The 26782-nt window shown below is 36.0% G+C and overlaps 1 protein-coding gene across 2 annotated transcripts in view; it reads right to left on the reverse strand.

The window, feature by feature from the left end:
* The window catches only part of LOC149772845 (protein rogdi-like), a 75961-nt gene that overhangs the window by 39945 nt on the left and 9234 nt on the right, over window positions 1–26782 (reverse strand). The window contains exons 4-5 of one of the 2 annotated variants that reach the window (XM_089947216.1): window positions 22006–22074; window positions 4431–4482 (exon numbers count right to left, since the gene is read on the reverse strand). In XM_089947216.1, coding sequence (XP_089803342.1) covers window positions 4431–4482; window positions 22006–22074 — 121 coding nt within the window. The remainder of the gene's footprint in view (window positions 1–4430; window positions 4483–22005; window positions 22075–26782) is intronic. The other variant, XM_089947217.1, reaches the window with a different exon arrangement.

A 26782-nucleotide genomic window follows, 5' to 3' on the forward strand; every position in this document is an offset into this window, starting at 1 on the left:
GCACAAAGTTTCTCTGTTGGGATAAGACAACTAGCATGGAATTGGTAAGTGACATTACACAATACATCACCTTGTGTTAGTTTGTAGAAGGTGAGTGGGTCTTGTCAATAAATTTGCATTTTTACTGACAAAAATCAGTGCCTGTGCCAGCAACATCATTATCAGATGAATTCTCAAATTTAAAGAATAAAAAGGTATAGGACTAATAATTATTCATGACCAATGAATATTAAGGTAACCTGTGCAGGATAAGCATTGTTTTGCATTGATTCCCCACCTCTTGTATTGATAATGTATGTGTATTGATAATGTATGTGTATTGGTATGGCAAAAGTACTTATGCATCAATAACAGGGATCGTCCTGTGCTTGGCCAATGTCGCAAATTGAGATTTTTTTCCCTTATCGGCGACAAAATATACCATCTGGCAATTTATTTTGGCGACATACTTTTTTGCTGTTCAATTTGTACATACAATCATGGATTTGGAGTGGAGAAATTCCAAGGGACCATGAAAGGAAGCCTCAAACTTAGATACGCAATGCACTCGAATCTATCTGTTACATAAACAAATCCTTTGTTTGTATTGACAAACCCATCTTTGTTTGAGTCTCGGTTTCGGCTAATGTGGGTATGTGAGAAAGCTTGCCAGTAGCTTCTTGTGGGTCGGTGGTTCTTTCCGGGATTTTCCCGGGTTCTTCCTCCACCATAAAACTGGCTGCCATGTATAGCCTATCGTGTGCTGAAAAATGGCGTTAAACCCTACAACAACAACAACAACAAACCCATCTTTACACTGCACTGTTACATCACAATCCGCTTATGTTGACATCTGGCCTGAGTACTGTATGTTGTGATACACTCAATCATGCTACCAGACTATACTTACAATCGTCCAACCTACATAGATGCGAACAGAAAGAACTACAATTAATTGAATGATGGCTAATCCTTCTATTGTTTCTTTTTAAATATACCAAAAAACAGTTTTGCTGAAACTTTTGAGAAAACTGATTACCTTTGAAGTACTGATTACTGTGTATAAATACAAAGCAAATGGAAAAAATTTCGATCAGAATTATATACTGTTAACAGTGCAACATTATCATGGGTAAACATAAGTTAGACGTTGCATGTTCATCATCTCATCCTAAAATTAAGTTAATAAAATTAAAAGCATTTGGATTTAGTGCAAATTCATCAGACAACACAGTCACTGAATCTGATGTTATACCTGACAGTCCAACATCATCTACATGTAGTGATGGTAGTAATGCTTCAAGTGCAACACCATATCATGAGGAATGGGTCAAAAGTTCCTGAAAATTTCTCGTCAGCTGGAAACTTGGGCGTCCGTGGCTGAGATATGATACAAAGTTAAAGCAGATATTCTGTGATATATGTATCAAGGCACAAGTCATCAATTCATTTAAAACTGGATGTGATAATTTGAAGAAGGAGTGTCACCAAAAATGAATCCAGGCTTGGTAAGTAATATATGTTAATTTTGCTCATTGATCTTTTATTTTTGCTGTCAATCCCATGTTACGACTGCAGGGACTTAAATTATGCAAACACGTTTTGCATAATTAAAAATAATTTATTAATCAAAATATGGGAGTGAAAGAATTAAATTAACTTAGAACATGGTGAATGGATTCCTAGTTCCTAAAAATCTTATCAATTCCAATAGTTGCAAGAAATCTGAATACATTCCAATGAAAAATGCCCCTTCTGTATTGAAATTTCAAATGTACAGAAAGAATTAATTAATTTCCAAAGAATTCAGATAGTCATTGAATAAATTAATTTAATACTGTACAGTTATTCTAGCATGTCATGCAAAAGATAAATCTTTTTAAAAGCCAAGTTGGGAGATTGAATCTGAAAACATGCAGATTGGGCCCTACCACTGGGAGTTTTTTTTTGTGGCATATTTAAGCATCATTTTCACTACATATTTTCCTATTTTTTGGGTCCAATACACATGAAATTTTCAAAAAGGACATACCATTTCTTGCTGTGGAACGCGTTCTTTGCCCACCCCCCCATGTGCCCCCATTTCATATTCTATACAATAGCTGAAGGTTAGTTTTAAGCCTCTTCGACATACTTCAAAGAAACCGCCTGTTCTACAGTGAGTGAAAGCACTAGCAATTGATTGACAAATAAACCATGCCCTTTTTGTTATAACAATGCCTAAAATGGGTGTGAATTTATGTTAACAGTTCAAATGTTGTCACAAGCTACCATACACATGATAACTATTTCCCACATTTTATATCCCACCTTATTTCCTTATTGTTAACTAGTATATGCATTTAACACTGTTGGACTCAATAACAAATGTTTTCGAATTGTTTTTTTGTGTGTGGCGGGGGCGGGCGGGGGGGGGGGGGGGGCCACATATGCTCTGTGATGTTTTTTCATTCCTTCATTTAATTTAATGATGGAAATTAATGCTCATATATATGGTACATTAATGCCAGGTGTTGACTCATGTAAGCTTCATTGATGGGAATGGAGATCCTAGTTTATTTGTTGAGAAAAATTTTACAGCATTCAGTGATCATTCTTGGGATTTAGGAAGTGATTTACTATAAGCAAAGCATGTAAAGCGTGGCAAAAATAAATTTTTGAACTCCTGGTTGATGGAGATGTACTTTGTGAAGCTAGCCATAAAAATGGTGGGGGGGGGGGGGGGGGGGGGGGCGCATTTAATTACTGAATGCATGAAATCGATGGTTGCATTGTACGTTACTTATCTTACATTGCAAACTACGGTCATAGTGTTTTAGTATTAAAATGTCATTAACAAAAGTTCCGTACAAAACTATTATTTGGAAAATAATATACATAATATAGATTTGCTTAATACCTGATGCTTCTATTAAAAAAATAGCAAAACACTGTAGATGGCAGGAAAGTGGATATTTTACATTTGATAATGCATTTTTTTCAGGTGACAACAGTCAAACCTATGCACTAACTGTGATGCGGGATGCAAAGACCCTGAAAGTAGCAAAGATCGCTGCTATTAGTAAAAGTAAAAATGCCATTATCAGTGCCATGAGGAACACTTTCTTAGTGGCTTACTACAATCGCGACTGATTATCATGTGACATTCTATGACATTTTAATAGTGCATAACAGTCATGTAATGATTTATTTTGTCATATTATAGCCGTACTGTTTGTCAATAAAGTAATAACTATCCCGTCTTATTCAGTTTTCATTGCCTATTACATTAACAAACTTGGAAAAATATTCACTACTTGTTCTGGCGACATTTTTTGAAAATTGGCAACAAAATATTGAGGTTGGCGACCTTTTTGGTAACATTTTAAAAGCCAGGACCATCCCTGAAAATACTGATGAATCATTGCACCTGAACTGTTTACCATAGCACCCAACACAACAACCCTGGTGGACTTAATTTTTCATGGTAAAGTACGAAATTAAATCCTCCAAGAATAATTCTGATTCTTAGAAGTATATATTATATACATGTTAAGATCCATAGACAGACAACTGAACAGATGCTGATAAATCAATACAGCTAAAAATATACTTCTGCCCAAAGTAGCTGAATTGATAGTGTTGTATATCTCAGTGACAATTAATACCTACCTACCTACCTATTTATTTAACTATACTATTAACAGTAACAATCAGAGCCAGATTGGATAGAAGATGAAAATCAGCAGTCAGATCCATCACATACTTAATGACTAAATGGCAGCAATTTTTCAAAACAGACAAATAATTTCATTTTTTCCTAACAAGCTATTTCATCCTGATCTCTTTGAGGAAAATCTCTTTATAACAATCGGTTTAACAGAACTGATTTTAGTAGCACTGATCAGAGCAGATAACATTAAATGGTCATATCAGTCTTGAAAACTGTGTCATAATTTTAAGATTTCATTCTTTTTAAATTCTGGCCAAATATAGCATAAACTAATAATAATAATAATAATAATAATAATAATAATAAAACCCCTTGTAAGTGTAAGGAATTATAAGCATTTTTACAATTAAGCATACCTCAAATTAACATTTAAGAATAAGAAGCAACACACAGATTCAGCACTCCAACAAAGAATAGCCATCCACCTGGACGATATTTAAATTCCTTTTCCTCAGAAAGTTACTTGCCCAAGGGGCCTCTTGATTCTGTGATACAAGTATATCTTAAGGGCAAGAAGGATTTGCCATGGGGCAAGTGCTTTGTAAGGCCACTTGCCATTGGTCTGTGTGTGAGAAAAATGTACCTGGAGGACTGACCATTTCTAAAACAATTGGAAATATATGAACTTTAAAAGAGTGATACATTACCACACACTCTCTGCACATGACCATGCATACACAAACAAAGACATGCACACACAAAAGTATGAATACATCCATATTGAGGTTAAATAACATACTTAGGACTAGACATGAGAATTCTTTGAGGCTTGACAAGGCATCCATATTCACCTGAAAATACAAGATACCTGTATATGTTAGCCACAACATACTCAGAGGATTTCGAACTACACCAATCAAAGAACAGGTATATACATACCATAGTGTCTATAATATTTTCCTGATAATATTCCACATGTAAAATAACTTTAACTGACAAATCCCAAAGCTCCACCTGTAAACCATCAGCTGCCAGTCAATAGTTGCATTCAAATTTCCAATGCAACAATGAACAATGACCAATCTCAATCGGGTATTTGTGAGAAATGTTACATAATCATGTCTGAAATGCTGTCCATGTCTGACTATAAATCAACATCCAGGTTCATGGATGGTCTGACACCTAGACAGTTTGCACGACACAATATGTACAAGGTCAAGTTGCTATAATTCACTCTGGTCTTTCCTCCAGTTTTTATGAAATTATTATCAAAACCAAAATAACTCTCTGAAGTGATAAAGATTTTTAAAAAAAGCTTTTCATATATTAAGCTAATGAGGAGGCACGGTTTATCTCTGCTTTGGCAATTGTCAATTAAAGTGAATCAAATTACAGTAGATCCACACTGTGTCCTTAAAATACAGTTTGTAAGAAATAAACAATTCCAGTTGATCAAGACATAATTAATTAGCTGCTTGCTTTAACATGTCAAGAGAAACTTTCTTTTCAGTCAGCAGTCCCTGTCTGAAAAAGAAAGCACATTGATGCAACAGTTAGGATTTTTTCATCACTTTTCAATATTATTTAGGAAGGAATCACCAAAATGATACCACCAAAGTTATGCCAAGGTTTTCACAAAAGCATAACATTCAAAATTTCATTAAAAATTTAACATGATTAGAAAACTTGGTAAATGCTTCAAATTTTATTCTAAATACATCTATTCTTTAAATGATCTGACACAATGCCATGAAATATACAAAACATACATAAGAAGCTAGAAATTACCTGCTGCTATACCTGAGTGCTGATAATGAAGCACTTATTTAGTCAGAAAAAACAAACATAAAAGGAAAGCAAAAAAAATTTAACAGTAAGGTTAATCTTGAGTGTTGATGGACATCATGATGGATGTTCACACAGATATCAAAGTGATAGTAATGTCAGGGTTCTGCAAGAAGTTCTAACTTATTCAAGATAAGACCATTCTTCTTTATAACTGCCGAGTGTTGAAACCATCTCTTATTATCTTGAATGATGTGATTTGCAAACTAGCTCCTGTGACAGCCATAACGGATGTAAGATTGGCAGCATTTTCATTTAGGACAAACTAGACAGAATTAGAATTTTGGTGAAAATCTCATGCCAATATAACCATCCATCCAGGAGGAGGAGGAGTGATGACAAGATTTTCAAGATGGCTCCTGTGGTGCCACATTTGATTTAAGATTGGTACCATTTGCATTCATGATAAACTAGACATCTTAAGTACTCTAAGTAACCTGACCAAAATCCAATATGACTTTCCATCAAGAAGAAGTAGTAACATCATAAGGAGTCTTCTGGTAAAAGCCCTATGTTGATGACTTTCTGTTCATAAGAAGTAATGATAAAAAAATTCAATATGGCTACCATGGAAGCCATGTTGGATGTCTGAACTGCACCATTTTCAATTAGAACCAGCTAGACATTGGAAGAATTCTGGTAAAAACTACAAATTGATATTGTTTTCCAGGTGGAGTAGCTACAAAAATTTTTTTTAGCATGGCTGCAAGGAAAGCCATATTGGATGTGAGATTGGCAACATTTTCATTTAAGACCAACCAGCCATTATAAGAACTATTTATGTGATACTGATGTGACCATCCATTAAAGAGTAGAAGAACATGATTTTCAAGATGGTCACTGTGGCAACCATACTGGATTTTTCAAGCAGTACCATTTTCATTTAGTGCAGTGTCCAAACATTTACAGATTTTGTTGACATTAATAAACTAAATTTTGGTGAATTTTGTGGTTGTTAACAATGAAGAATGTTCTGTGGCATCAAAATGACTACATCCCATATTCAAAAGTTTAGGCACCAATGAAAACACCATTTTTGACAGTGTCATAGAGATAAAAAAAATCCTGCATGAATGATACAATGAGCACATTATAATTTGTATTCATTTATGGAATATAACCTCCTGGCATCTGAACCACCCAAGCAATTGTAATGCATACAATGTTTTATGCAAACTTCAGTCTAAAAAACTGAATTCAGCTATGCTATGAACCAGACAATAAAATCCCAATAGTATTTAGTTGTACCAAGGCATCTATATTTGATGAAGTTAATCAATAATTGATCAACTGAGCCCTAAAATGACCTGTAAATGAAAATTCTGTTAATCAAATATTTTTCTCATGGATGATAAATGTTCAACTGTGAACAGTTTAATAATGCATAATGCACCAGCAGACCAGTCTAATGAGTCCAGCAGACCAGTCTAATGATTTTTGCTGTGTCTATTATTTCCACCAACAAATTGCATACCCTGATCTGCCAGCACATAACAGCAAATCTTGGCACCTGCGATTCAGAGTTGAGTGCACAAAATACACGAGTACTGATGGCACACAAAGAAAGACAAACACTGTGTATTGATTCTTAACAAATTACCGAAAAGAAGTGGTAGTTCCTGCTAAGGTATATGAGATTTTTTGTTGTTGCTGCAATGACTCATTCCATTCTCCCTATTAATCAATTTGTAATGATCAAATATTGTAACAGAATCACAGATTCCTCTTACCTGATTCAGTTTATAAAATTTGTTACAGTATAATCAAGCCCATGAACTACATTACTAATGTAGCAGTAGTTTTAAAGTTTGCATTAAGCAACTGAATGTGTCTGCAAAATTTACCATTTGCAAATAATTCCATCCACCTTAAGCTATGAGTTTCTTGCACTGGGTGCCCTCACCTAAAACATATCCAAATGACCAGCTGCCCAAGTGGCATGAATGTGTGTGTGTGAGATTTGGGTTTTTAACATAGCTTTAACATTTTTCAGTCATTTGCTTCAATGCCTGCAGTGTGAGTTTATAGTAATGTCTAACACTGGGGCATCATGCTCCAGACATGTAGCATGATGTCCCACCCAGTCACATTATCCTGACATCAGGCTGACCAGTCCTAATACTAACCTCTTAATGCTGAGTGCCAAGCAAGGCGGCTGCAAGTACCATTTTTACAAGTCTTTGGTGTGACTCAGCCAGGGTTCAAACCTGCGACCTCCTGCATCTGAGGTGGACACTCTAACCACTAGGCCACAGGAGCAGTCATCCAAGTGGCATGAAATTGTTCATGTAGCTGAGAAGTGCCAAAATAGCCAAACACAACTTTAATGAAAACTGGTGATGCAGTTTCTAAGAACTAATGTGTGTTTGTATTTGTGGGTTGGATGCCATTTTTCAGCACAAGATAGGCTCTAAATGGCAGCCAGTACAATTGGAAAGGGAAGAACCCAGGAAAACCCTGGGAAGAACCACCAACCCACAGGAAGCTACTCACAAACTTTCACACATATCTACGTTAGCAGACACTTGAACCCATGTTGACAGAGGTGTGATGTCAGTGATCCAAAAAGATGAATGCCTTACAAAACTTGGCAACCTGGGTCCATTGATAACTAGTGTCTATAGTATTTTATACAGTGCTTATTCTTTTTAAACTACAGTATATACTTGCTTATAACTCAAGTCAAACTGCAAACAACAAAGATCCTGATCTGCTGTAACATAATGTGCCTGCATATCAGGGTCTATGTGTTTCTTCCACTGATTACTCCTAACAAACTGCAGAGACCCAGATCTGCCAGTGCATTATGTGAAGCCAGATCTGGGTCATCAATTTGCAGTTGGACTAGTCTTATAAGTGCATATATATGGTATACTGGATGGCATTCAATAAATATTAAAACTTGTAATTGACATAAAACTCAAATTATGATCAAACTTGTTAAGCAGATCTGTGACATACTGAAGAGGTTTGATGAAGGTATGTTCCATGCCAACTGTTGTCAAAATTTTTGCATTATTTGTTTCTATCAATATTGGAATGAATAATGAATTGACATTATTTGTATAATATTTAAAGCCTTAATGCCTAGTAAGCTTACAAAAACCAGATTGTTAAAATTGGTATGGCAGAATAAAAGCAGTTGAAAATAGAAATGTTGAAGGATGTGTTAAATGGAATTGATTTTTGTAAAGAATGTATGACCTGCCCATCCTTAATTCAAACAAGTTCAAGAAACTTGTAAATTTGTAAAACTGCTTAGATGGCCTGAAAATATAAAGGCCATGCATGTAAACTACATGTACATCTGCAGCAAGTGGTTTACTTTTTTGTCACAAAAGTCTAAAAAGTTAACAACTGTAAGAGCATTGGAAATGTTTCATCAGCAATTTCACATTCCCATACCACTACCTTTTCGCTCACCAGCTTGCCCTGTTTTGGCCAACCAGATTGCCCTAACCAGTTTGCCCTGTTTTGGCCAACCAGATTGCCCTAACCAGTTCGCCCTGTTTTGGCCAACCAGATTGCCCTAACCAGTTTACCAGCCAGTTGACCTCACTCAGCTTAGCAACCTGCTTGCTAAATCAGTTACGAAGTCACAAATTGCTTCCAGGAAAGGAAAACTGTGGAAGCTTACACCAGAACAAAACATTTGGGAACCAGCACACTGTTCCAGCTAGCTCCAGAGCCAGTTAGCTGTTTCTGGGGAAAACCACACATGAGGTTGGCTCAAACTGCATGGAAGAACATCACATTTAATTAAGTGTGTGTAATTTGTCATAATGCTTGGAGATTATTAAGTAAAAACTTTTTACAACATTAAGTATGGTTTGTGGCAAAAACAATTGTGTTTGGCTTAAGCTAGGTACCAAAGAGCTGCATGGGAAAAATGCATAAATGAATACTGTGTTTTGCATGCGGCAGAGCTTAAAAAAGAATATAGAGTCTGGCTGGAAGTGCAGCACTGGAACATGAACCAAGTTTAGGATGTGTTAGGTGTGATGGTAAACATGTGGCAAAAGACATGAAGAGAACAGAGAACAGGGCAAGGAGGCATTTTAATGCAGTTATTTTGTTGTTCTTGTTGCTGTTGTTGTTGTTGTAGGGTTTAACACCATTATTCAGCACATGATAGGTTATACATGGTGGCCAGTATTAATGGTGGAGGAAGAACCCGGGAAATCCCCGGAAAGAACCACCGACCCACGAGAAGCTACTGGCAAGCTTTCTCACATACCCACATTGGCCGAATCTGAGACTCGAACCCACGCAGACGGAGGTGTGATGGCAGTGATCCGTAACGGAAAGCGCTTTAGACCACTTGGCCACTCAGGGCCCCCCATTTTTTTGCAAACTGCAAACAAACCAAAACCATTCTAGAGAGAGATACCCCAGTAAGCAAATATTTATTGCACCATGTTTACTAACACATATATGAACAAGCTGCCTTGCATTGGGAAAAAAATTCAAAGGGAATGCAATCAGTCGCTAGATGCCCTATTGCCAAATAGATCCTCATCAACTAGTTTCAACTTAGCAATTGGTTCTGGCCCCAATACTACCATAATTCCAGCTCCTCCAGTGCCAGTTTTGCACAACATACAGGAAGATGATGTCACAGCTGCTGAATACCTCAATGTGTTTGATGCTGAGGTTCAGCTAGCTGCTTAAAAGCAAAAGGAAAAGAAAAACATAGTTAAGCTTCAATGAAAAGCAGTCAAGTACTACTCTTTGGCAAAGACAGAACTACAGTAAGAGACTATCGCATCACTGTGCCAGAAAAGTGGCTTGAAGCTAATATATTTCTCAATGCTACTTCACATATAGTACAAGCTGTACTTGAAAAGAAAATGGCCATTGTGGATGGCCTAAGTTCAGCCTTGTGCTGATGGCACAGTTGGAAAAATATGTAGCAGGTGTGCAAAATGAAGAAGTTGAGCTAGCAGACAAGATGAAAGTGATGACCTATTTCCAAAACAATTCCACCATCATCCTGTGTGCTGATGAAATCAAGCAGCTGATTGCTCAAGCTAATGTCAGGTAATAAAGCAGCCTGAAGTATATATATACATGGTCAGTCAGGATTGGAATTTGCTGGTTGTGAAGTGGAACCTTGATGTGTTGCAGTACCACCCATTTGACAGAGCTACATTCCAACACCAAAGTACATAACGTCATGGCCAGATATCATTTTGAAGAACAATGATAACCGCTTTTTTGAGTCAGTGATTCTGTTGCCTATTTACCCACCAGAGGATAGAAATGAAAATAGGTCAGGCTAGTACTGTAAGAACTTGGGCGAGCTAGATTTTTCAGGCATCTACTTTTCTGTAAAGTGTAAAGATATTAACATATTCAAGTGATTCAACCAAACCCTTCAGTTAATGTCTTCGGCTGGAAAAATGGCCTCTACTGCTACACATTAGCAAAGGCGTTTGGGAACATATGATATACTTCTTGCTGCTCACATGTACCAAAGGTGCAAGCGAAAAGTGTCAACATGTCTGGATATAGAACCTTAGCTGACTGGAATATGAACATAACAACCACATGGGGAAAAAACATGTCTGCCACTGGTGTCTTGATGCCTTTAGCTGAGTCAACTTACTGGAAGCCCACATAAAAGACTGCAACAGTAAAGACAAAATGCCAGGAAAAAACATCACAGTCTTTAAGAACTAAAATAACCAAATGTGTATCATCTATGCAGTTTTTGTGGCACTGAACGTGCCAGTCTTACTGCTCAACAAATGAGAAGGAGAACCATGGAAAGCAACAGGCATAAAATCGTAGACCACACACTGAGAAGCTTTTGCTTTGTGCATTTCCTCTGCAAAAGCATTTCCAAGGAGCCTCTCCTTTAATGCAGAGAGGGAGCCATTGCCACTTTCATCCAATACCTTATGAATCATCTGGATGAAATTCAAGATGCTCCATTATGTGGGTGAGATTTTCATGGACAGAGATGGAATAAGGGATTTCCAGAAAGCAACAGACTGTCACATTTACTGTAGGGCACTAGATAGTGACTGGGTACAAGGCCACTGCCATATCACTGGCAAATACCATGGCACTTCACACAACATGTCTAACATAAAGCTACGCTTCTACCTAGACAAAACTAAAGGACCAGTCTTTAATCACAGCCTGCATGGATATGATGGTCATCTTTTATGGAGGCAACTGAACAGCAACATTGTAAAAATCTCAATACCATTCCAAAATAACATTGAAAAGTATAAGACATTTTCACTAGGACAGTTCCAGTTTACTGAGTCCTCAGTTTGTGAATAGCCGCCTGGAAAAGCTGGAAGTGAAGACACCAAAGGAGGCATTCCATGACACAGATACATGGCAACAGACATGACGTTACCCTCCTTACATGCAAAGGGGTTTACCCATATTAATACAGGAGCAGCATGGAATGCAGAAATTCACCAACAGAGGCCTCTTAAGCCAACTAAGCTGTGCTGGCATATTAAAGAAAAGTCTATCAGCATGCAGAAGACATTTGACCATGGTCTCTGACACAAGACAGAGGTACTTCTGCTGGCAGATGTGTCTGCGGCATTTCATGACACCTTCGGTAAAATGTACTGCCAGCTGATTACTACAGTGCACCTGAAATAATCTGGTAAGCTGTACTAACAAATCTGGTTAATATGTAGAGCCCTCTATCACACATCCCTCCAGCAGAAAAAGCAGGGTTATATTCAAAATTGTCATGTTTGCTGCATCACAGTAACTAGACCAAGAAATAAACAGTTGCTAAATCTACCAACAGAACGCATGGTATCTGTAACTCCTGGTGAGCACACTAGCAGGCATGATGAGACAGTTAATTCCAGAACTAGTGATACGAAGTAAACTGACATCTTGGACGTCACTGCTGTCTTAGAGGTGCAACTTTGCAGGGGAGCTAACTCCACCACTCCTTCAGATCAATTACACATTCTTATCACTATACCTACAAATCGATGTCTTACAAGATTTTCACCTGAAAAGGATCTGTGAACTTGAAGATTTTATACACAAATGTCTAGGTGTGCAGTAATGTGGCTGATGTTAGTGACACCACAGTGACAGCTGTGTCTCTAGGTAATAGTGTGGTGGGGATATGAATATGTGAAAAAACAACAAGTAAAACTCTTGTCTGATTTCTGTAGCTGACAATTTTATTAGCCATAAAAGCTACAAAATACTGTTGAAACCTACATTTGTAGCCAAAACAAAGTTCATGCGATTACAGACAAAATATCTAAGACCCTACGTGACAATGCTACGTCCAAAGAAGAATTTACACTTACCCTATATGATGGCCACAAACACAACCATGAAAAATTAAAAATGGACCACCACACACAAGGCATATGCTTCAGCTGTAATCAATACTATTGGGAAGAAATGAAGCCCAGAATTAGATCATGAAAATATCACTGAACATTCTCCACAGGCTCTCTTTTGTTAGCTTGCTGAGCTGAGCCAGGAGCTGACTGCTGGAACACTGCCAACTGTATCAATGCCACCATATTGCTAGTGCTCTTGAATAAATATGAACAAAAGGGGTTGGGACTCCCCATCTACCCTCTTTGGACCCAAATTCATGCATTGAAAAGCAAATGAACACTATTTTTAGTATATTTAAAACTCATGTCAGAATGATCTGCTGGTTCCCAAATTTTCACTCTGCTAGGAGCACCTGCTGGCTCCTGTTCCTGGTGAACTGATGAAGCAAGCCCTTGAAGCCAAGTAGGCAAGCCAGTGATGTAGTATGGGAATGTGACTTTTGCTCACATGAAATCCCTATATCTATACTAATTGTGTGTGACTGTGCAGTTACGACTGATGAACTTTTTTGTTCTTAGAGATATCACTACACTGAGATAAGTGTAGAAAATCAGGCCACACTCATCTGAAAATGTGTCAATTACAACAGTTCATGACCCAAATTTGTTAAACTTCACTGAAATTGCAGTACAAAGAAATCTCACTTCAGCAGTCATATTCTGATCACATGTTTGCGTGAGGTGACTGCTATCATTCAGAAGGATGTTTTTTTGTTGTTGTGTGCCAACAGCTTGCCAATATTTATTTATTTATTGTATGCAGTGCATGCCCAGACATTTAACAGCATCATCATCAGCAAGGTGTAGAGCCTGCAGTCAACTGGATAACTTTGTCAGTGGACAGTTGTTCACAGTGTGTGACATGGTCTATTGAGCACCAGAGCTACAGGAAGAGACAGTTGCCAGGCTCAATCAAACAAGGTTGATGCACAATGGCTCCGATCCGTCCAGAAACAGTTCAGCTTGGTCCACAGATGTCACAGAAGGCTGAAGCCAGGAGGGCTGACAGATGACTCAGCTATGAGGGAGAGGTTTAACGCATTTGCTAAAGACCACTCATTTCTCCATGCTAGAATAGCTGTCATATCCAATGGCAACAGACCTAACAAGTTTCGATGTTTGAAGCCAAGTGGACTGCAGGATGTGATGTGATGTCCATGTACCGCATAATCTTTTGCCAGCAGTTTTGTGGTTGTTTCCTGGCGATGGAAATGTGGAGAAGGAATGTTGCCTAGTACCAGCAGCCATGGTAAAGGAGTAGAACGTAGTGTTCTAGAGATTATGCGCATTGTTGTGTTGAGCTTGCCAATAAAACTGAATGACTTTATACATCAACCTAACAATGCGAACTGCCTACAACTGGTATTAAATGGAAAATCACATGAATCTGAAAAGTACAGACTTATTATTAAAAATAGCAACTGTTAACAAGTGGTATAAAACATTTTGTTAGACGACTGACCTTGATGTCTTGCAACTTAATGCGCTGTCTGACACAATCTTATTAATACAAGCAGTCCAGATCGGCAATTTTTCTTTTTTTTCCGATGAATTGCTGTAAAAGCTTTGTACATACTAACGCCATTGTCTGAAGATACACATATCTTTGTGATCTTCCGAGTTTTATCAAAAAGTTTTTGTCCTTTCTGACTTACCTCTGGAGGCAATGTATGATAAAGGTTTTGTGAATGAAACTAGTCAACATGCAGTTTGTAATGGATTGCTATGAAAGTAAGTACATATTATGGTCATCATTTATATAAACTCATATTGATGAATCTTTGTACTCCTGCAGTTTTGAGCAGATCACTGTAATTTTGGACATACTATGGTAATCATCTACAAATACTCACATTGACGAATCACTGTACTCCTGCAGTTGTGAGCAGATCACTAATTTTGGACATATGGTAATCTACAAATACTCATACTGATGAATCTTTGTACTCCTGCTGTTGTGAGCAGAGTAATGAAATTTTGGACATATTATGGTCATCATTTATATAATATACTCATACTGATAAATCTTTGTACTCCTGCAGTTTTGAGCAGATCACTGTAATTTTGGACATATGGTAATCATCTACAAATACTCATACTGATGAATCTTTGTACCTCTGCTGTTGTGAGCAGAGTAATGAAATTTTGGACATATTATGGTCATCGTTTATATAATATACTCATACTGATAAACCTTTGTACTCCTGCAGTTTTGAGTGGATCACTGAAATTTTGAACACATAATGGTGATTATCATAGATAGCCATGTTATTATACTGACAATATTTGCACAAGAGTTATTAGCTTCTTCTAACTATAATTTCATTTACATAATGATGGGGTGGGTGGGATGCAGCAAAGGTGGGATATTTATGTGAGCAAATTGCTCACTATTCCTCTACTTATTGAATATCTAATTACATGGATACATTCTTAATATGAATAATATAAAGTACTATATCGAATAAGGGCTGGCCATTTTCTGTATCCCCCATTTGGAATTGGTTGATATGATGTATATTACATCTATAAGGTGGTATTATTTCATTTCTCATATAATTTTTATATTCATGTGCTGGTTGCAATAAAAATAGTATGCTGAAAGGAGATAAAGAAGACATTAACATTTTTAAACCTTGCATGTCATTTTTTCACTGATGGGCCAATCCACTGAGTATTTCTAAAATTAACATAGTGATTTAAATACATACTTTGTTCTAAACAATTTCAGACCCAAAATTATATAACTTATAAGAGACTAAGTGCAGGCTTGTTCCATGAAGAGATTTTGACAGACTGTGTATCGATTATGGACAAACTTACCAAATCATCTAATTACCCCTTAAACCTAATGTCTCACTGAAAAAATACATGTACTGCAAATACTTGCTTATAAGACGAGTCCACCTGCAAACTGTACAGACCCAAATCTGTCTGTGCAGTTTGTTAGGAGTAATCAGTAGACAAGCAAACATATCCTAGTCTGCAGGTGTATTATGCTCTATTAGATCAGGATATTTGTTGTTTGCAGTTGACTCAAATTAAAAGTGAGTACAGACGGTACTGACATAATAATGCAGTTTTATCTCGGGGATTCTCAGCATTTATTATAAAACACATATATTGTTAAATGTACCTGAAGCTTGTCCGTACTCTTCAGACAGCAGCTAGTTTTATTTCAGGACTGGTGATTATCTCCCAATGATACTGACAGAAGACATTCAAACAGAACTGGGAACCAAAAGGTTTCATCTTTTATACCATTCTATTTGAAAACTCCTCAGATATACTCTTCTTTACTCCTACTCTTCAATGATTGAGCCCATGTTCAATGAATTTTGTTATTTTTATTATTCTAATGAAATTTATCAACAAAATAACTGTAAAACAGTTTGATTTGTATACTGAATGATACATTACATAGAAAAAACATTTATCAAATTTATTTGTCACAAAATTGGGAGGGAAGCAGAAAATGGCTTAGTTTTTCTTCTATGTTCTCATCAGCTAAAATATTAACTTACTACAGCAATATGCCATGTTCACTAGAGGTCGCTGCAAAAAAAGTTAAAATTCACATATTATATATTTATGCCTTAATGTACAACCATGTCCATGACCGGCACTATACTACCTTCTATCATACACACATTCTCCATAAATATATACAATCCCACCCAATACCTTCACTGTAATACCCTACACAATACATGCATTCTCCTAACATACACACAATCCCACCAAAGACCTGCATGATACAACCATTTACATCATCACTCCTGACGTATACAATCCCACATCACACCTGCACTATACTATCTTTAAAATACATGCATTCTCCTTACATATACAACCCCACAAAAGACCTGCACCACACCACTCTTTACAATACATGCATTCTCCTGACATACAGTATCAGCCAAGATCTGCACTGAACAAACTATTTTACAATACATGCGTTTTCCAAACACAGGGTTCTCCACATGATTTTGAAAATTACAGTTCAGGGCTGCTTTCTTGCCAAAAGCTGCATTCCCAGCATTGATACTTTTTTCCATTGCAATAATTTAGAACGATTGAATATATTGTCGTCACAAATATATATGTAACCAGACTGCTAATGCTTATTCATTGTTACATAGTATTATAATGAATGAATGAAAAAATTAAGGTAGTTGATAAAAGTGATTAATTGTGATTATCTGTGATGTTACAATGATAACAACTGTCAATGCCTTGACCTTGTCATTTTTTAATTTGTGTACAGGTAGAAGGAATCAAAGAAAAGATTACTTCCATTTCTATATTAATTTATTTAATTACATTAATTCCATTTCATATCAATATTTTTCAAGATAGTGGAATAAGAAACAACCATATTCCATTCAGTATTTTTTCATTTCCTGTTCAAGCAACACACCACACTATATTCATTTATTCTAAAGCAAACTTTAACTAAAAATGTTGCCATGGCAGGTTTTAGATCTAAACCCTTATGATCAGGACCCTCCTCCATCACCCTAATAAATTGTGCTATATTTTCTTGTTTTAAATGTATGTGGCCCTTTGTCTTGCTGTGATTAAGTTGAATTTGGCAATTTCAGCCTTTCTAGGGTTGCAACTGCATTAGTCCTTCCATAGTCATGACACCACATGCATAAAGCTAATAATGTTCCAATATTTTCTCATTTTTCATCCCAAGGAAATGTTATATTCTGTGATTGATTCAACAAAACTCTCAGTCTCTTGGGGCATTCTGTTTCCTTTAGAAAACTAAGTGCATCCACTAATTTCTGCCTGCTAGTCTTATAAGAACCGTTCTAATCTAATGCCTTGTATAAAGGTGCCATTAAAAATAGTACACACATCATAATCATTTGAAAATGAAGGTATATGTGTACATGACACCAAATAATAAAAAAACCACCTGATTTAATGATGATTAACATGGGAGTTTGTATTCCTCAAAATACACAATAAATCCTAAAATCTTTCACGAGGTGTGGTATATGATCACATGCAAGTGTTCCAAACATCAAGTAATGACTTTTAATAAGATGGATCATGAAAATTGTGCTGAGTAATACTTATCAAACAAGGTGACAAAGCACTAACAGCTGAAGTAACAGGTGTCTTAATCTTGTCCTTTTTATGATCTGACCTGTACGGCTTAACCTAATCTCATTAACAGGACCTATACAGATTTACCTAATCTCACTAGCATGACCTATATGGCTTTACCTAATCTCATTAACATGACCTATACCGCTTTACCTAATCTCATTAACATGACCTATATGGCTGTACCTAATCTCATTAACATGACCTATATGGATTTACCTAATCTCACTAACATGACCTATACAGCTTTACCTAATCTCACTAGCATGACCTATACAGGTTTACATAATCTCATTAACATGATCTATATGGCTTTATCTAATCTCATTAACAAGACCTATGTGGCTTTACCTAATCTCATTAGCACGACCTATACAGCTTTACCTAATCTCATAACCACAACCTATATGGCTTTACCTAATCTCATTAACATGACCTATATGGCTTTACCTAATCTAATTAGCATGACCTATATGGTTTTACCTAATCTCATTAACATGACCTATATGGCTTTACCTAATCTCAATAACACGACCTATACGGCTTTACCTAATCTTATTAACTAGACCTATTCAGCTTTACCTAATCTCATTAACATCACCTATAAGGCTTTACCTAATTTCATTAACACAACCTATACGGCTTTACCTATCTCATTAACATAACCTATTCGGCTTTACCTAATCTCATTAACATGACCTATACAGCTTTACCTAATCTCATTAACATGACCTATATGGCTGTACCTAATCTCATTAACACGACCTATACGGCTTTACCTAATCTCAATAACACGACCTATTCAGCTTTAACTAATCTCATTAACATGACCTATACAGCTTTACCTAATCTCATTAACATGACCTATATGGCTTTACCTAATCTCATTAACACGACCTATACGGCTTTACCTAATCTCATTAACACGACCTATTTGGCTTTACCTAATGTCATTAACATGACCTATATGGCTTTACCTAATCTCATTAACATGACCTATACGGCTTTACCTAATCTTATTAACATGACATATACAGCTTTACCTAATCTCATTAACAAGACATATACGGCTTCACCTAATCTCCTTAACATGACCTATGTGGATTTACCTAACCTCATTAACATGACCTATGTGGCTTTACCTAATCTCATTAACATGACCTATGTGGCTTTACCTAATCTCATTAACATGACCTATATGGATTTACATAATCTCACTAGCATGACCTATACAGCTTTACCTAATCTCATTAACATTACCTATACGGCTTTAACTAATCTCATTAACACAACATATACAGTTTAACCTAATCTCATTAACACAACCTATACAGCTTTACGTAATCTCATTAACACGACCTATACAGCTTTACGTAATCTCATTAACATGACCTATATGGCTTTATCTAATCTCGTTAACATGACCTATATGGCTTTACCTAATCTCATTAACATGACCTATATGGCTTTACCTAATCTCATTAACATGACATATACAGGTTTACCTAATCTCATTAACATGACCTATATGGCTTTACCTAATCTCATTAACATGACCTATATGGCTTTACCTAATCTCATTAACATGACCCATAAGGCTTTACCTAATCTCATTAACATGACCCATAAAGCTTTACCTAATCTCATTAACATGACCTATATGGCTTTAACTAATCTCATTAACATGACCTATATGGCTTTACCTAATCTCATTAACATGACCTATACAGCTTTACCTAATCTTATTAATATGACCTATACGGCTTTACCTAATCTCATTAACACGACCTATATGGCTTTACCTAATCTTATTAATATGACCTATACGGCTTTACCTAATCTCATTAACACGACCTATATGGCTTTACCTAAGCTCAATAACATGACCTATATTGCTTTACCTAATCTCATTAATATGACCTATATGGCTTTACCTAATCTCATTAATATGACCTATATGGCTTTACCTAATCTCATTAACACGACCTATATGGCTTTACCTAATCTCATTAACATGACCTATATGGCTTTACCTAATCTCATTAACATGACCTATACAGCTTTACCTAATCTCATTAACATGACCTATATGGCTTTACCTAATCTCATTAACATGACCTATATGGCTTTACCTAATCTCATTAACATGGCCTATATGGCTTGACATAATCTCATTAACATGACCTATGTGGCTTTACCTAATCTCATTAACATGACCTATGTGGATTTACCTAATCTCATTAACATGACCTAAATGGATTTACATAATCTCATTAACATGACCTATATGGCTTTAACTAATTTCATTAACATGAACTATATGGCATTAACTAATCTCATTAGCATGACCTATATGGCTTTACCTAATCTCATTAACATGACCTATACGTCTTTACCTAATCTCATTAACATGACCTATATGGCTTTACCTAATCTCATTAACATGACCTATACGGCTTTACCTAATCTCATTAACATGACCTATATGGCTTTACCTAATCTCATTAACATGACCTATATGGCTTTACCTAATTTCATGAACATGACCTATACGGCTTTACCTAATCTCATTAACATGACCTATACGGCTTTACCTAATCTCATTAACATGACCTATACGGCTTTACCTAATCTCATTAACATGACCTATACGGCTTTACCTAATCTCATTAACATGACCTATATGGCTTTACCTAATCTTATTAATATGACCTATATGGCTTTACCTAATCTCATTAACATGACCTATATGGCTTTACCTAATCTTATTAATATGACCTATACGGCTTTACCTAATCTCATTAGCATCACATGAACTTTGTTTGATAGCTCGTACACTACATAACTGATGCTTACTTTGTAGAAATCGATCAAACAGAATTTTGCCGACAAAGAAACTTTCATACAAAAGATTAGCCATCAGAATTGTATGCATACTTTTAGTACTGTTAAGCAAATTTCAGCATCCTGGAGAACTCTGTGTCATATATATAATCCAGTCCATGACTTGTACTCTACTATCCATTACAATACAATGATTTCTGACATACATACAATCCCACATAAGACCTGCACTATATAACCCTTTACAATACAGTGCTCTCTCCTGACATACATACAAACCCACAATGACATGCACTGTACTACCCTTTCCTATACAAAACATTCTCCTGACATACATATAATCCAGCCCAAGACCTGCACTATACCACCTTTTACAAAGCATCCATTCTCCTGACATGATAAAACCTTGTTCTTAGTTGGAGACTGTACATGCATAATAAAGGCGTCACAAATCATCTCCTGATTATTGAATCTAATATACAGACATGCTAAATACTGTCGTAGTCACTGTATATTAAAATGCGAAAGGGGAGACAACCAAAGTCAGAAATCTGATCTCTTTTGTCAAGAACACATATAATAGCAATTTTTCAAAGATTTGTTGAACTGGTGTGTTTTCTGCCCTTGTTTAATTAAAATAAATTCTGCATACTTTTACAGGAGTAAACTATTATTTTAACAGTTTTATGCAGAATGTCTATAAACTATGCATGTAAATGATTTTTAATTATCACTGAAACAAACAAGTAGCAAATTCAATATGTAACAGGTAAATTTAAATAACTCAGTAAAACTATATCTGACATACAATACCCTTCAGTTGATGTTTAAATGGTACGTAAAGAAACATTTAATGGGACAAAATCACTTAAAATGATTTCATAAGTGAACTGACAGAACTGTATGACATTAATTGTCTCCCCTTATTAGTCTGGAATGTAGATGGCACCATTGATCATTCCAGTTCAGCATTTTTCAATCTTTTTGACAAATCATCAAACAGTCAAATTTCAAAATCTATATCACTTATCCACTTTTTAAATATCAAGAAATGACCCTATCATACAATCTATGCGACCCCACCTACCCCTGACCAGGAAAAGGTTGTACTAAATCACGAAAAATGCTGAATTGACAGTGATGAGTTTGTTAAGTAATCATGTACATGTAGCATATTATTATCACAGCCAGCCTGCAAAAAAGACGCAAAATCTGTACCCATTAAATCGACACCTGTCCGACCAAGGCAACGGAACATAAAACTCTGCTCTTCAACTGGAAAGTCGTCTAAAGAAAGGAAATTAAATAAACTTGTTAAGCAGAGTATACATGCTTAAAAAAATGCTATATGTCAATGATGACATCAATTCAACTAAATCAAACTACAGCCATCAAAATATATGATCATGATGAAGTTTTAAAAAATGTGTACCACCATACCATTATATCATTTAAGGGACAACATTTTTGTATTGGAGAATCTGATGACATTAATGATTGTTTTTTTTTTAATAATGTATAGTTTTTACTGGCAACACATCAGCAGAGCTGGTAAAATGGATATCTGCAATGATAAAACCAGAATCAATACCCTCAAATCCTAAAAAGTAAAACTGTTATCCAAAATTTTAAGATGCTTCAGTCAATTTTATCAAAATAAAATAATATTTGTTGCGATAGATCATCCAGACCAAGACTGCCACTCTACAACCCTTTGTGTTACATTCGTTCTCCTTACACATATAGTATCTCAAATGTGTGAGTTTACATTTTCAGTAGATTGTGCTTGTGCAGCAACATCCTTTGCCATGGCCATTGACCTTGAATCTATCATGGATAGGAAATAATTCAACATGTCTCAGATGATTTCAAGATATAACCATGTGCAAATTTGGATTCAACATGTTTCATGTATAAATTATTTATACTGGTTTGTATTATCATCCTCACAATCCAGTATAGATAAAACCCAGAGCCAAGACCACTGACCTTAAAATAAAATCAAAGTGCCAGCTTTCAATTGTTTAATTGGAATGCAACTAAATACAAAGTCTGGTAAAAAAATTGTGTTTAAAAACTCAATTAAGTATACAAATGTAAGCAATGAGCTCTGACTTGATTCCAAGGTCAAGTTTTCAAAACCCCTTTACAAAAGTATGGATATGTTGAGGGTCAGAATTGTAAACTAATTAAATATTGCAAGAAGTATTTTAGTTACAAAAGTCTCCAGGCACTCAACAGATTTAAAAATTGAAGAGTCATTTGACCCTTGACCCCATAATCTCACAAGTCAAAACTGAAATTTCATTAGTCATTAGTTTTTGATGAGCTAAGAGTTTGGACTGTTCGTTATTTGCACAGCCAAATGATATTTAAAATTTCTTGTCTTGTGCTGAATACAGAGAAACATTTGTACAGCATTCTGTAAAAAAATAAACAAGCGGACATTCAACACACCTGACTATTACTTCTATCTGTAAAAGTGTTTCTATTTCTAAAATATGTATGACTGTTTAGAGTGTTTGGTATAATACACAGAGTAAGGATTATTATGGACTGTGTTCTGTTTTTTTAATTTTTTTATCATGCATCAAACTAATGCACAAAACAAGCTGAAGAAGGCATATCCAGATTTATCAAGGATGAACATCACACTTGATAACTATGTCTACCCTGATGTCAACTGTCCACAGAACAATGTCACAGAATTGTGCGGGATCATAGTTTTCCCCCAGTTTATTGTCCTAAGACCCAAAAATGCTGACCCCCTTCATCCTACTGAGCATGCTTTTTCATCAGGAAAAAAACTCCCACAACAATATACCTTCAACGTTTCAGTAGTTGATGTCCAGGACTATGTTGGTACTAGCAATGGCGAAAATCATTAAAGGTGATAAATACTGATAGATGACATTGAATACCTAGCCTAAAACAATGTTTATGGCACTGAAAAGATTTGAAGTTTATAGTAGTCTACCGAGTTGCAATATAAAGTTTTTGAGAACCATTCCTGTAATATATTTTTGAACTTACAGTCACACCTATGTCTACTAAAATTCAATCTATTTTGAAGCTGATTTAAACTGAAGCAAATACACAAGTAATCAAGAAAATATGAGTATTTATAGTAATAATAAAAGTTTTTGCCTAAACAACAATGCAGCACAATAAATATTTGAAAATATAATAAGAAATAACTATTACCATCTTTAAACTGCTCTTCATTCAAGATGAACTAAGAATTCTTAAATGAGAACATTCAGTGCTAATCAACAATGAAAAAGTGGAAATACAGACTGTGACCCCCATATATAACACGTTAGTTGGGAGCCATAGAACTCGACCATGTTATAGACGGAACCATGTTATAAGCAACCAGGTTAGTTAGCTGAAGAAAATGATGCATGTACCCCAACAAATTTGCAGGGGGGTGGGTAGGTAATAAATGCGGGCAGTAAGATATGTGCTTCATTGTCACAGTTACCATCTTAAATCGATACATATTAAATGAGAAATACACCTGTAGTGCAAACAGAGAAGGCATATATAACAGTTTACTTTATTTAGAAAACCACAAATTGGTACATATACGTGAATACTGTGTACTGGTGTATATATACATGTCTAATGTATAGCTTGCATAGAGTATCAGCACTGTGTATTCACCTGCGAATTTCATTACACTGAATCCACAATACAAGTGATTTCATTGAAATTATGCACACACATTTAAAATATTCAATAATTTTGTCACGGGTCATATTGGTCTGAATTCAGTGGAAAAACATAGCACAATCATGTAACGAATGACGAAGCACATTTACTTTTCAGTACGTCCCAAGCCAGTAAATGTTAGTTTGAGTTTTAAGCCGCCGTTGGTAGCATTTGTAAGCATAAACATTTTCCATGCAAAAAGGAAACTTTCACGGTACAGTTAAGATGTTCCAGTCACATTGGAAAATGCAAAAATCCATCAGATTCAATCACTTTTCTTTAAGTCTGGTACTGACATCCTCTGAAGAAAAGTTCTTTGTTTTTATTGAAGATTGTAATCGGCTTTCTTTCATGACTGGTGCATGCATTATTGAAGTCGCCGCTAAAGGACAGCTTTGGATAACCAAACAAATAATAATAAAAATAATAATAATAATAATAATAATAATGAGGACTTTGTATTGCGCCTAATCTTTAGAAGCTCTCAGCGCTTTACAACATTAGACAACACATATAAGATAAAAAACATATAATGATATGATTACAAAAACAAACACCATGAAATTAGAACAACATTAAAAAACATGCTGAGAATATTTAAGGTAGGAAACATTATTAGGTCTTTAAGTTTGTTCTTGCAGTCGAAATAAGTGAGTTTTGAGAGCCCTCTTGAATGTGATCACTGTGTCTTTGTGTCTAAGTTCAGTGGGCAATATATTCCACGTTGCTGAGCCCTGGTATGCAAAAGAACGCTGTCCATATGACTTTGTTTACATAGTGGGAATAATTAGTATATGACTGTCAGAAGAGGAGCATAAGTATCTTGCTGGTGTGTACACATGGGTGAGGTCAGATAGATATGTTGGACTAGAGTCCGACAGTGAAAAGTAGCACAGAGAACAAATTTTGTGTTTGATTCTGGATCGATTGGATAGCCAGTGTAGGGTACAGAGCAGCGGGGAGGTGTGCTGTGATCGTGGTACTCTAAGTATGATACGAGCAGCTGTGTTTTGAACTTTTTGAAGTTTCTGGAGCAGATATTGAGATGAACCAGACAGAATTGAGTTACAATAGTCCAGTCTTGAAAGTACTAATGAACACACAAGTGTTTTAGTGGCAAAAACTGAAAGATATTTGCGAATTGAGCTGATACGTCTGAGCTCAAGATATGCAGCCTTGCATATGTTCATGACATGTTGGTTCAATGTGAGAGTACTGTCCAGAGTAACACCTAGGTTTCGTACTGATTGTGTGAATTTAATGTTGGTGTTGCTGATATTTATTGTTTGAGGTAAAGGATGTGAATGAGAAAGTCTTTGTGTTGTGATCAGAATGGCCTCAGTTTCATCATCATTCATCTGCAGCTTGTTACATGTCATCCATGATTTCACATCAGAAATGCACCTCTCTACACCTTGGAAGGTAGTGTCAACTTCAGTTGGGTGGCTAGATTTGTATATTTGGGTGTCATCAGCGTACAATTGGTGAGACACTGGATGATGATCTATGATACTTGAGAGCGACTGAGTGTACAGAATGAAGAGAACAGGTCCAAGAACAGACCCCTGTGGAACACCACAACATAGATCAACTGGACTGGAGTGTATTCCATTTGCAGATACAATTTGTTACCTGTTGACCAAGTAGGACTTGAACCACAGTAAGGCTGTATCATGAATGTCAAATACATGCTGGAGATGGTGAAGAAATATATCATAGTCTATTGTGTCAAATGCTGCAGATAAATCAAGGAGGGTGAGGACTGTAATCTTTCTGCTATCCAACGCAGAGAGAATGTCATTAACTACTTTTAGATGAGTAGTTTCAGTACTGTGGCAAGGGCGATATGCAGATTGTACATTGCTAAATAGACTGTTTGAATTTAGATGAGATACAAGCTGGGATAGAACAACCTCTTCTAAGATTTTTTATATGAATGGGATATTAGAAACTGGGCGGTAGTTCTTTAAATCATTATGGTCTAGTGTTGGTTTCTTCAGCAGAGGCTTCACAATGGCAGTTCTGAAAAATGATGGGAATTCCCCGGATGAGAGAGAGGTATTAATAACAACAGTTAGTGAAGGCAATACTGGATATAAGCACTCAAGCAGCAGTGATGTTGGAATTGGATCAAGTTCACATGACTTTGGTGCACTCTTCATCACGATTGTACGTATGAAATCCATAGAGACATTTTCAAATGCACTAATGGTTGCCGCTCAAATTCTGTATCCCAACTGTATGGTGATGACTAGTCAATTGAAATTGTGGTGTCAAGTTT

The sequence above is a fragment of the Sinohyriopsis cumingii genome, unplaced genomic scaffold (assembly GCF_028554795.1).
Source record: "Sinohyriopsis cumingii isolate HCF-2022 unplaced genomic scaffold, ASM2855479v2 utg001101l, whole genome shotgun sequence".
NCBI lineage: Eukaryota > Metazoa > Mollusca > Bivalvia > Unionida > Unionidae > Sinohyriopsis > Sinohyriopsis cumingii.